The 13,066-nt window shown below is 35.8% G+C and overlaps 1 protein-coding gene across 1 annotated transcript; it reads right to left on the bottom strand.

The window, feature by feature from the left end:
• Positions 1-252: 252 nt before the first annotated feature.
• LOC113704519 (uncharacterized) lies at positions 253-9,873 on the bottom strand. The gene is made up of 2 exons (XM_027226417.1): positions 9,403-9,873; positions 253-369 (listed from the first exon to the last, which is right to left on the bottom strand). The coding sequence occupies exons 1-2, from the start codon at positions 9,871-9,873 to the stop codon at positions 253-255; spliced, it is 588 nt and encodes a 195-aa protein (XP_027082218.1).
• Positions 9,874-13,066: the final 3,193 nt, after the last annotated feature.

Below are 13,066 nucleotides of genomic sequence, written 5' to 3'. Positions count from 1 at the left end.
GACAGTATTAGTAGATGTTCGTGCCTTTTGGCGAAGGTTCATGAATCATGGTTGATTTGGATCTCAGCCATTGCACTGGGGAGTACTTCTTTCTATTTTTTGTTGTTTTTCTTTCCCTACACATTGAGGACAATGTGTATTTTAAGTGTGGGGGTGGAAATGTGTGGTACTTGTAGTATTTTTGTGTTTATTGTTTGAACTTGATATTTGGAATATAAATTACACATTGAGACATCGATCAAGACAAGCTGGTCACACTGAACAAGGCGAAATCGGTCCCTCTACTTCTGCCAGGCCATCTACTTCTGCCTCACCACCACCTCCACCTCCACAGCGTTCCAACTGGCAGCAACTCTTCGACATTTTAGACTGCCATTAGAATCAAGTCGTTGAGCGACTTGATCAAATTGATGCTCGCCTAGATTCTTATGACGTTACGATGTATTAAATGGAGGATCATTTAGGCATCACTCCTCAGCCTCGCCCTACTCCTGGAGATAGTGCTGATAGTCATGGATCCGCTAGTGAGGCAGGCTCTGGGCTGGCACCTTGAGCTGCATTTTGCTTTGCTTCAATGTTCTTTTAGCTTTTCTTTTCTTTTCTTATGTAGGGTGCCATTAATTATTTCTTTTACATTGGATCTTCTGGACAGTATGTAACAGCCCCACCTTCCCCTAAAGCGAACCAAAGGGGTTAGCGGACTGCCTGCCCAGCTCTCGCCAGGACTAACGAGCAGTTACACGCGATCTAGAATGTTTCGGGAAAGCAAAAGTGCGCTCGGACAAGCCACAAATACCAAAATAAAAAAAAAACATGAAAAAAAATGAAAACGATGAATAGTGGCCTGGCACAACAGAATCCGGCCGGAATCTGGCCGGATTACCGGCCGGATTCTTGGCCGGATACTGTCCAGTGAGCAAGGCCGGATTTTCAAAAAAAATCCCAAGGCAATCCGTCCGACAATCTGGCCAGAAACTGGCCGGATTCCTGGCCGGATTTGGCCCTGTTCATTCCCGCCAAAATTTTTTCTTTCGCCGTTTGAAATACAAATTGATCCGAAAACCATCCAAACATCAACCAAACATAAATACATTGAAATTCAACATTTACAAGCCAAAGCGGGATACCAAACTATCCAACAAGTTCATACACGTGCAATTAGCCAATTACAACCAACCATTGGTTGAAACAAAATACTTAGGGTTTTCACCCTCAAGGAGCTATTCAAAATATGCATTTACATGAGCTCAACTTGGCAACCAACAAGTATGATCTTTCCAAAAGTGATCATTTTCCTGTAAGGAAAACAAATGGAACGGAGTGAGCTAAAGCCCAGTGAGTTACTACCACATAAGCAACAAAGAGCATATAGCATAACCTTTCACTTCAAGTACACAATTAAAGAATAAAACAAGTCGGTAAAAGGATACGGACGGCTCTCAAGAGCCCATTTCCACGCTTACATTCTTGATCCAATCTCATTGACTCTCCGTCAACGTTTATGAGTACCAACCGTAGAACCCACTTCACTCCCATTCCTTCCACCAAACATACCCCAACCGGGCCCGCACTCCAATCAGTAGCTTTTGGTAATACTCGAGTTTACCGGAATCAAGAGTCTCATTACTACAAGATTCCCCAGTACAGTCCCCGTGGCATGTCAATTTTCACGACCAAGCCCTCGCCGGCTCGATTCAATTGACTACCAACGGGGTTGAGCTCAGTAGTACAGTAAGGCCGTTGGATACTCGTCCAAACGACACCAAATCAGTTTTCATGAAGTGAATTCAATATCTCATATAGCAAGTGCAGTATATCAGTGAAACGGTAAACAGTCATTAACGGTATCACAAGGGGTGAGGGCGGTCAAGTACACCCTCACCTCAATCAATTCCAATAGCCAAATAAGCCTTCAAGGCATCAAAATCACATATAGCAAAGCCACATTGTAACATTCAAGTGAGTAGTATACTCACTTATCAATTAAGTGTTGTTTCATGCACTTCCGTCAAGAGAATGTCGTGAACCACCGTCACGCCCTAGAACACGTAAACAAGTACAATGAGACTCGATAACGAGTCATAAAGCAATGCCAATCACAACCCCAATAGGCTTTTATAAACATAGACAAGTAGCATAGGTAACCAGAAATTTCAGCAATGTAACTAACTTGACCTTGACAAAACAGTTTTCGTCCTTACTTTGCGGTAATGGCACAAATTGCGCTATGCTTATCGGATGAGGGTGCAAGACCCACCATCTCGAAGCTAAAATACAGGGCTACAACAATGTAGAAGGCCACTCAGTCCAAATCCTAGCACAACTAGGTCAAATATGCAAAATACCAAACCAGAACCTTAATTGCAGGTTTACAAATTACACTATGCTGTAATTAGTCCAACTCAGTCTATACAAGTCCAAATTCATTGATTCCAAAGGCATAAGGTAGCTAAGACATCAAGCTACATTTCATCAGAAGACCTCAACAACCAAATCCAAAGCAATTCCAGTCAAAACAGCCGATTACAGGCGCAGTTCGGCCATCCTGATGAACCCAGAACAGCAACAGTAAAAATGACATTTCTCACTCTACACTATTACAAATGACCTGAAATTTTACAGGCACCTCAAACACATCAATACCTACAACTTTCATGTTTTAAGAAAAGGCCAATTCGACCTCTAACCATATGATACAAAACCGGACAGAATTGGGGTTATGAAACCCTAACTTTTCACATTTCCTTCCAAACCCAAAATTGGTTGCAATTACCAATCATACACACTTACTAGAGTCATTCTAGGCCATTGCCAATCATCATACAAGGCCACAACAACATGATCATATTAAACCAGAAAAATCATCAATAAATTGAAAACTTCACCAATTCATCTCAAACCAAGAAATAAACCACAAATTTCAGCACTTTAGCTACCACTAAGCACAACTCAAGCTTCATTAAGTGTAGGAGGAAGTTCATTCACCACTCACCTAGTAAACAAGAGAGGGAGAGTTGTAGGACACCTTAGCTTCTCCAAAAACTTCACCAAACTAACCACTAACACCAAATGGAGAGATTTTATGGAGTAGAAACAAGATCAAGCAAGTGTTTTGGAGGATTTGAGCTAGATAGTTGCCAAGATTTTGAAGAGTTTCTCTTCCTTCTTTGCTAGAGAGGGCCGGCCACCAAGGAGGTAAGAAATGGTGATTTTTGTGGTAATTTTGAGATATTTAATCAATGGGTCAAATAAGTCCAAAAGGTGAATAGTTGTCATAAGTCATATCCAATATAATGGTGACACTTGTCACCTTCATTAATGCAATCCTATCTTTTTTTTCCTCTCACATCAATCAAATCTCACCCTCTACTTATCTCTTAACATCCGATAAATTTCCACCAGTATCCGGAATTTAACCTAATTGGCCGAATTTTTCCGAACTTTTCACACTAGTGGGTCCCACGTCCATTATATATTCTTAATTTTTCAAAAACTACCCAATGCTAGAAAAATCATCTAAAAACTATATTTACTCATAAAATCCACCAAGAAAATTTTCCTAAGCCAGAAAATGCAGAAAACATGCCATTAAAGGAAATAAACCCTAGGAAAATTATTAGGGGATTTACGGGTTCTCACACAGTATTAGTAGATGTTTGTGCCTTTTGGCGAAGGTTCGTGAATCATGGTAGATCTGGATCTCAACCATTGCACTGTGGAGTACTTCTTTCTATCTTTCGCTGTTTTTCTTTCCCTACACATTGAGGACAATGTTTATTTTAAGTGTGGGGGAGGAAATGTGTGGTACTTGTAGTATGTTTGTGTTTATTGCTTGGACTTGATATTTGAAATATAAATTGCACTTGAATGTTGTTAATCTTGGGTTTACTGACAATGAGTTTTGTCCAGTTTTAAGGGAAAACTTGTCGCGCCCCATTTTTTAAAAAATAAAATTACGAGTTATAAAAAATAAATTTTTTGATTAATTTTGAGTGAAATTTAGTTTTTTATTTTTAGAGAATAAAGAAAAAGAAAAGAGTCTAAAATGGGACTTTAAAAAAAAGCGACAATTTGGGTCCAAAATAATAACCTAAAAAGGGTTTTTAAGAAAAAATAGGAGGCGCCAGTTAGTATTGAGTTAAGGTGTATCAAATCACCTAAAAATGTATTTTTAATAAAAAAAAAAAGATAAAACCCTTTTTAGACGACTCCAGATCTTTGAAAACAAGATAAAAGAGTTCGAGAGTCACGATTGAAAAAAAGGAAGGCAAAGATTTGATAGAATCAAACCTAAGGCACCCTTCCAACCTAGCCAAGGCTAGTTACGAGATTTAGTTAAAAATTTTCTTAATCTAACCTATAAAACTTATCACATTTTGGATGTTACTACATGGATGCAAATCTAGATCTAATGAATATCGAGAGGGTTGAAATATCTCTTCAAAATTTGATTCGTGTGAATCACATTAATTGTGATGCCCAAAATGATTCTTAGAAGAGGTCACGAATATGCAAAAAGTGAGACTCGAAGAAAAGAAAAATTATAATATATAAATATATATGACCTAAAAAAGAGGAATGCAACATAACGGGTATAAGGGACTAAGATTTGTGACTCAATTTTTCATTTTATAAAGGAGATACGAGCGTGCTAAGGCTAAGAATTCATACTCGTTCATTTCCTATATTTGAAGGGTGACTCTCTTAATCTAGTCAAGCAAATGAACTAACCGACATCTAATTTCCTAAATGGAATGCAAGTCTAAATGTCATGTTTCATATATAAAGATAAGGGATTACATATAGAGGAAATATCATGCACAATGGTAAGAATCCTAAAACGTAGAAACTATGCATGAAATGTAGTGATTGTCACGCAAACATGATCTAGAGTGTGGATGATCCCTAAGGGTCTAGCATTGGACTAACCCATGTCTATAAGTCTTCACTAGCGTTGAGCTAGTGTGGTGGCGTCATGCATTTATTATAACTAAATAAATCATATAAAGCATAATTAAAGCAAATAAATATATAAAACACATAGATCACATAACACGTAAGCATGATATCTAGATGCAAAGGCCCTAAGCAAAGCGAATAATATATAAACACACAAGCATGCAAGCACACAAGCAAAGACGCAAATAAAACCTAACTAAATACATTTTTGGCAAAATTAAAACCTATCTATTACATATTCTAACTAAATACATGTCTTAAACATCTAGCTATTACAATTTGGCATTTAAATGCCTCTCAAATAATTTACCAAAATCAAGTAAATGAATAACACTAAAAGTAAATAAAACAAGAAAATTAAAACATGTAATTACATGCAATAAACACGTAGGATCAAGTAAAAATCAAAATAATTGGTAGAGTATACCTCCCTTGAATTGGTGACTTAATGAAATGAAATTTCTCTTATTTACCCTCCAAAAATAACCAAATGGTCAATGCACCAATTTAATTGATAAACACGAAACAAATTATTTGAAATCAACTCAAGGTTCCTAAAATTTTACAAATTAAATGCCATTTAAACCAAGCATGTAGTTAAATATAGTTGAACAATTTAACTTATCAAACAAAAATGCAAATTAATGATTCAAAAGCCATCACCTTAATTCACTAAATCATGAAGCATCCAAAATCTAAACTTAACGAGTTCACTTGAAATTCTTTTGATAAAACTTGAGTTAACTCATGAAGATTTGCAAACATATTAAAGAAAATCAGCACTATTATTTTGACCATTTTATTTATGAGCAAAGTGATTTCTAAACAAAACAAATCATTTTCATGAAATTGATAGATGAATCTAAACTCATAAAGCAAAGACACAAAACTTCATGAAGTCACTTTCCATCAATACAACTTCAACTTGAATGGAATTTAGCCCCAACGACTTGAATTGGTAGAATCCAAAAGCATAACAAAAACGCAAGAGAAAGAACAAGGAAACATCAAAACCTTAGGTTCCTTCCAAATTTCTGGTTTAAAACTTTTTGCAAGGAAAATTATTTCAACATTACAAACTCACCCCATTACCAAACACTGAACTCAAGATAAGAGAAATAGAGAGAGGCTATACAAATACCGAACAAATACTATAACTGGAACGACTGAGCATGAGCATAAACTTCAGTTAGAGCAATTGACATTTCCAAAGTGCAGATTTACACTGTTGCAAGAGACTTGTCGTATTAAATCCTGATGCTACATCACAAATCATTCCTTTATAATTAAAGGTAGACTTGCACATGATATCCCTTCCAAACAGTAAGCAAACCAATGAAATGCAAGGCAACCACATGATGGGAGGACTAGAAGATTACAAAGAATAGCTTGCTTTGATAATAAACATGGAATCTGATAAGATTGCAATCTGCAATCTTTTGGAAGGTATTAAATGATTCCACTCACGGCCCTCTTTAAAACAGAACCATTCCATCAACAGCAAACCAAACACATGAAAGATGACAACCACTATAACACAATAATAAAAGAAAAATGGATCTGTCAACATTGTTGCAACAAGCCAAGAACTTCAAGCTTGTTGCAGCAAACTCTCGGTCTCCTTCTAAGAGTCCTGATAGACTCAACTATTATAAAGGATCTACTAGCAAGGGCAGAATGTCGAATTCATAAGAAATCATCAACATCAGTCACAACTATGGGTACACGAACTATAAAACAATAAACCACAAAAGAAAACTCACCCAATCTTGAAGCAAAAATGAGGATTAATGAAAGTTTACCATGAATAAGGGATACAGTTGGATTACCTCTATCCCAACAAGTGTTTTTGAACGAGAAATAAGCCCAAGAGAATGTGAAAAAAAAATAGTGAAAATTTCCTCTGACACGCAGCTCCAGAAAATTGTAAGGAATGACAAGCTCCTGCTTTTGAACCCTGATTTGATGTCTTCCCAATGTTATTTCGAAAATGTTTCTGAACAAAAGTTAAACCTCTTCTTCTGTAGATATCCCAGATCTCTTAAAACATCCAAGAAGAAGCCAATTTAGTTGAGAAGATTGCCTCCCAAATTGACGACAAACCAGCATGAACCTAAAAAAAATTCTGGAAAAATTTTCTCTCCTCCCTCTTTTCTCTCTTTTGTCTTTCCTTTTCCTTTCATTTGTCTTTCTGTTTTTTCTCTCTGATTCTCCAGATTCTCTTCCCCTTCTTTCTTTCTCTTGTTTTTCTCTTTTTTTCCTTTTTTTCTTTCTTTTTTTCTTTCTTTCTTTCTTTTCCTCTTGTGTTCGAAGCTCTCTGGTTTTCTCCTTTCTTTTCTAGATTTCTCATCCCAACTCCACAACTGTTGTTGCCACCTAATCTCTAGCAAGTGTTGTGTTAGTCAAAAGACAAAAATACATGGCTAATATTCACTCAATCCACTTAGCTATCTTGCATGCATTCCACCTATTTCTTTTTTCTTTCTTTTTAGTTTTCAAGGCAAATTTAGAGTAAACATAAAATGTTAAATTCCTATTTGAGATTTGCCTTGCAAATTTTCATTTTATTTTAAAAAAATTGAATTTGAAAAGATTAAAAATATTGAAATTTTTAGTTATGAAATTTTTCTTTTTGTATAAATTTAATGCAAAAAAATGTTTTAAAAAATGATGAACCTAATTTAATAAAAATAGCTAACTATCATTTTGTGAACTTTGGTTAAATAAAAATAAAAATAAAAATAAAATAAAAATTTTGGTATCTACAACTTACCCCTCTTTGTCTGAGTTTCGAAAAAACTCAAGACAAAAACGTAGACACCAAATACCTACCTATTATCTTGCCGCGAACTGAAACAAGCAAACATATAAATGTCAGTGGGATAAAATCAAAACCTGCCGTAACAATTAATCAGTGGGATAAAATTCGAACCTGCCAAAAAATTGGTCAGTGGGATAAAACTCGAGCCTGCCATGAAATTAAAAAATTATTACATAATGCCTTTTGTAAAACTTCGAAGATTTTGATGGAGATAGATGACTCTTCTAAAAAGATTTGCCCCAGTGTGATGTTATTGGACCTTTGGACCTGCAAAAGAGGAATAATTATAATGACAGATAATGCCACCACTATTTAATCAATCCCACTTTCAAGAAATGTGTAAATATGAGTATTTGAACGTTATTCCCCGATGTAGCAAAAACTCAACTTTACTCTGCGAACTGTATCAAGTTTTCATAACTTCCAACGCTGATCAAATATGACATTTGGTATTCAGGTACTTTCAATAAATCATAGGGATTGCCATTTGATAAACCCAATGAGATAAATGAGACATGAAACACATGAAAAAATATTTTATTTACACAAAAATGATGAAAATTCCAGTAACATGAAAACAACCATTTACCTTTATTGAAAGAAAATTGACCTTTGAGAAATGAGCCTGTAAACTCAAAAGTTTATGTTTGATGAACCAAAACTCATTGATCTCAAACAAAATACCACGTTTGACCCTTTAGATACCGTCCCTCCGGAGTTCAATGCTGGCAACAAAACTATAACGTAAAGAGAAATTCAAATGAATTGAGTCACCGGCCATTCAATTCCAAGCTCACTTTTTCTCATAAAACCTTACCTTAGCGCCCTTTCGGGTTTTCACTAAAGCTACCCCCACTTTTTTGCTTTTTCTTTCATCATTTCTCCAGTTTCTTTTTTTTCTCTTTTTATTTTTTTCTCTTTTTTATAAGGTGTCCTTTCGGGTTTTCACTTGAAGAATAGTGTCCATTTCAACTCTTATCAATCTAGATATGTATTCAAAATTTCTAGCATCAGTAAGGTGATCCTTCCTTTGTAAGATTTTGGTGAATGCACGTAAACATCATTTGCCATGTGATTAGAAAATTTCCTAAAAGAGGTGATGCAAAGAACGGAAGTCAGGACTTTCAGTTTTTCATAATGTGGTCAGGTGAGGTACTATGAAAATGTTAAGGTTTGAAGACAGATTTTATAAGTGTTTAAATCACCTGAAATCGCATTTTCATATTAACCCTATTTAGGATTAAACTAAAATTACCCCAATTTATTCTCAACTGAGATTCTTTTCTTTAATTTTCTTTTCCTTTTATTCTTCTATCACTTTTCACCTCTTGAGACTTTTCTTTTCTTTTTTTTCAACTCAAACTTGCCCCAGTGTGGGGTTTGCGATCCTCAGGGGTTGCCAAACGAAATAATTTATTCTGAAAATTCAAAAGGGAAAACTAGGGATAGAATGTTTCATTGGAAATGAAGAAGGTCTGACTTTCATTCCATTCTTCGCATTAACCCTGAAAGGAAACTTCCATTTATCAGATGAAAAATTTCTTACACATATCCGAATTGATCGGTTGAGAGAAAACTCGTCCATCCATTTCTGTGAGAATAAGTACTCCACCAGGCAATACCTTCTTGACGATAGAAGGGCCCTGCCAACTTGGTGCAAACTTGCCTTTGGCCTCCTCTTGCGTTGGCAAAATTCGTTTCAACACTTTGTCTCCTTCTTCGAATAGTCGCTGTTTGACCTTCTTGTTGTAAGCATGGGCCATTCTCTTTTGATAGCACTGACCATGACAAATGGCATTTAACCTTTTCTCATCAATCAAAAATAACTGTTCATGATGTTGTTTAATCCAATTAGTTTCATCTAGTTTGGTCTCCATTATTATGCGCAATGAGGGAATTTCGACCTCAACTGGCAAAATTGCTTCCATTCCGTACATAAGGTTGTAAGGCGTTGCCGCAATAGAAATTTGAATAGAAGTTCTATATGCCATTAATGCATAGGGGAGTTTTTCGTGCCAATCACGATGTCTTTCGATCATTTTACGGATTATCTTTTTCAAGTTCTTATTCGCTGTCTCCACAGCTCCATTCATCTATGGTCTATAAATAGTAGAATTCTGATGCCTAATTTTGAATTGTTCGCATAATCCATCCATCATATCATTGTTAAGATTCTTTGTATTGTCGGTGATTAATGTCTCTAGCACGCCAAAATGACAAACGATGTGTTTCCTTAGAAAATCTGTCACCATCTTCTTAGTCACATGCTAGTAAGACTCATTTTCGACCCATTTGGTAAAATATTCAATTGCCACCAAAATAAATCGATACCTATTTGAAGCAGGAGGATCAATGGTTCCAATTACATCTATACCCCACATTAAACATGGTCAGAGAGCAGTCATACTGTGTAATTCTGTGGAGAAAGTGTGCATAACATCTCCAGCAACAGACATTTAATGCATTTTCTGACAAAATCTACATAATCATGCTTCATAGTAAGCCAAAAATATCCTGTCCTCATGATCTTCTTTGCCAATAAATGCCCATTCATATATGATCCACATACACCATTGTGCATTTCTTTCATTAAATAATCTGTTTCATCTTCATCAACGCATCTTAGAAGGCCCAAGTCTGACGTCCTTTTATATACCATCACTCCGTTTAAGAAAAACTTGGATGATAATTTGCACAAGAAACTTTTAGCAGTCATATCAGCACCCGGAGGATAGGACCCGATTTTGAGAAATTCCTTGATATCGCTGCTCCAGGGATGACTATCAGAAGAATTTTTCATAACCAGACAATGTGCAGACTTTTCTTGTAATTGAATCTGGATAGGTTAATCACCAACTCATCTAGATGTTGAATCATTGAAGATAAAGTGGCCAAAGTATCAGCAAAACTATTTCGAGTACATGGAATATGCCGGAACTCCAAACTTCTGAATTTGTTTGCCAAATCTAATAAATTGCAATGATATGACAAAATTTTTGAATCTCGAGTTATCCATTCTTTGAACGTTTGATGCACGAGCAGATCGAATTCACTGAACACTTTTAAATTCTTGATCTCCATCTCCAATGCCATTTTTAATCCAAAAATACAAGTTTCATATTCAGCCATATTGTTAGTGCAGAAAAATCACAGTTTAGCGAAACCAGGATAATGTTTTCCTTCAGGCGGTACTAGAATAGCTCCGATCCCAACTTCGAAAGAATTTGAAGCACTACCATTAAAGAATAGTCTCCACTCAGGGCATTGTTCATTCATATCTTTCGTTGTACCAACAAACAGGACCTCCTCATTCAAAAAATAAGTGTGAAGCAGTTGATAATCATCTTTTCTTAGATTTTCAGCCAAATGATCTGCTATAGCCTGCCCCTTGATTGCCTTTTGCGTGGTGAAGATGATATCGAATTCAGAAAGGATCATTTGCCATTTAGCCATGCGTCCGGTTGGCATTGATTTCTCCAGTAGGTACTTCAAAGGATTTGAACGAGAGATAAGATAGGTGGTGTGACTAAGCAAATAATGCCTCAGTTTCTGAGCTGCCCAAGTCAAGGCACAACAACTCTTTTCAAGAAATGAGTATTTTGCCTCGTGAGGTGTGAACTTCTTACTAAGACAATAAATGACTTGCCCCTTTTTTCCAGAATCATCATGTTGCCCCAAAACACATCCCACAGTCTCGTCGATCACAGACAGGTAAATGATCAAAGGTCGATCCGGCTTGAGAGGCACTAAAATTGGAGGGTGCAACAAGTAATTCTTGATCTTATCAAAAGCTTGCTGGCATTCTTCACTCCAATACAATGGTACATTCTTCTTCAATAATTTAAACAAAGGCTCACATGTAGAAGTCAATTGAGCAATGAACCTGCCAATGAAATTAATTTTTTCCAAGAAACTCTTCATATCCTTTTCTGTTTTTGGCACGGGCATTTTACGAATTGCTTTAATCTTTGTCGGATCTATCTCTATGCCTTTTTTACTGACAATGAATCCCAATAATTTGTCGATAGGAGCCTCGAAAGCGCACTTCACAAGATTTAATTTCAAATTATATCTTCTCAATCTTTCAAATAACTTTTTCAAATCAACCAAATGATTCTCCGCTTTCTTGGGTTTGATTATGATGTCATCCACATAAACTTTCATCTCCTTATGAATCATATCGTGGAACAAAGTAGTCATGGTCCTTTGATAAGTAACTCCAGCATTTTTCAATTCGAACGGCATCACTCAGTAACAAAATGTTCCCCATGGAGTGATTAAGGTAGTTTTTTCTCTATCCTCTTCTGTCATTAGAATTTGATGGTATCCGAAAAAACAATCGCCAAAAGACTTGATCTCATTCCCAACGGTATTGTCCAAAAAGATATGTATGTTTGGCAAGGAAAAATCATCTTTCGGACTAGTCTTGATCAAATCTCGGTAGTCAACACATACCCTTACCTTTCCACTTTTCTTCGGGACGGGGACTGGATTTGAAAGTCAAATAGGATAATGAGATATCATGATAATCCTGGCATTGAGTTGCTTCTCAATTTGCTCCTTGATTTTGAGACTTATGTCCGGTTTAAATTTGCAAGGTTTCTGTTTCACCGGTGAAAAATTTGGGTCCATTGGCAATTTGTGAACCACTATATCTGTCGAAATACACGTGATGTCATCATAGGACCAAGGAAACAAATCTTTAAACATGGTCAAGAATTCAATCATCTCTTTTTTCTGCTTTTTATTCAAATGAATGCTAATTTTTATCTTCTTGACGTCGATCTCAGTGCCAATATTAATGATTTCTGTTTCTTCTAAGTTAGGTTTTGATTTCTCTTCATATTGTTCAAGATTCTTTAACAAAGACTCAAATTCTTCCTCGTTATCGCTCTTGTCTTGAATTTTCGATTCTATAATTTTGAATTCGTGAGAGATATCGAGATTGTAGTCATCAAATTTTGAAATAGTGATATCCAAAGGGTCAATGCATTTTATTTTTGGCCATCTGAAAAAGAATGAAATAGATACAACAATGCATAAGTAAAACAATTGAAAAATGAACACTGTGTATTTCATTAAATTTCAAATAAAGGACAAAACGTCATAATGCGTTACTTAACAAAAGATACACTACTTGATCATAAGACTTGTATTGCAAAGACATTTGATTCAAAATTATTTATAAAACTGAAAGCCAAAAGATGAACAATGCAAATGATTTCTTTCATAGCTCGAGAGGGAAGAAAATAAATGGTCCAATTCTTCATTACTTCCCTGGAGACC

Source organism: Coffea arabica, chromosome 8e (genome assembly GCF_036785885.1).
Source record: "Coffea arabica cultivar ET-39 chromosome 8e, Coffea Arabica ET-39 HiFi, whole genome shotgun sequence".
NCBI classification, from domain to species: Eukaryota; Viridiplantae; Streptophyta; class Magnoliopsida; order Gentianales; family Rubiaceae; genus Coffea; species Coffea arabica.
This window is presented reverse-complemented; position numbering and strand designations above follow the sequence as displayed.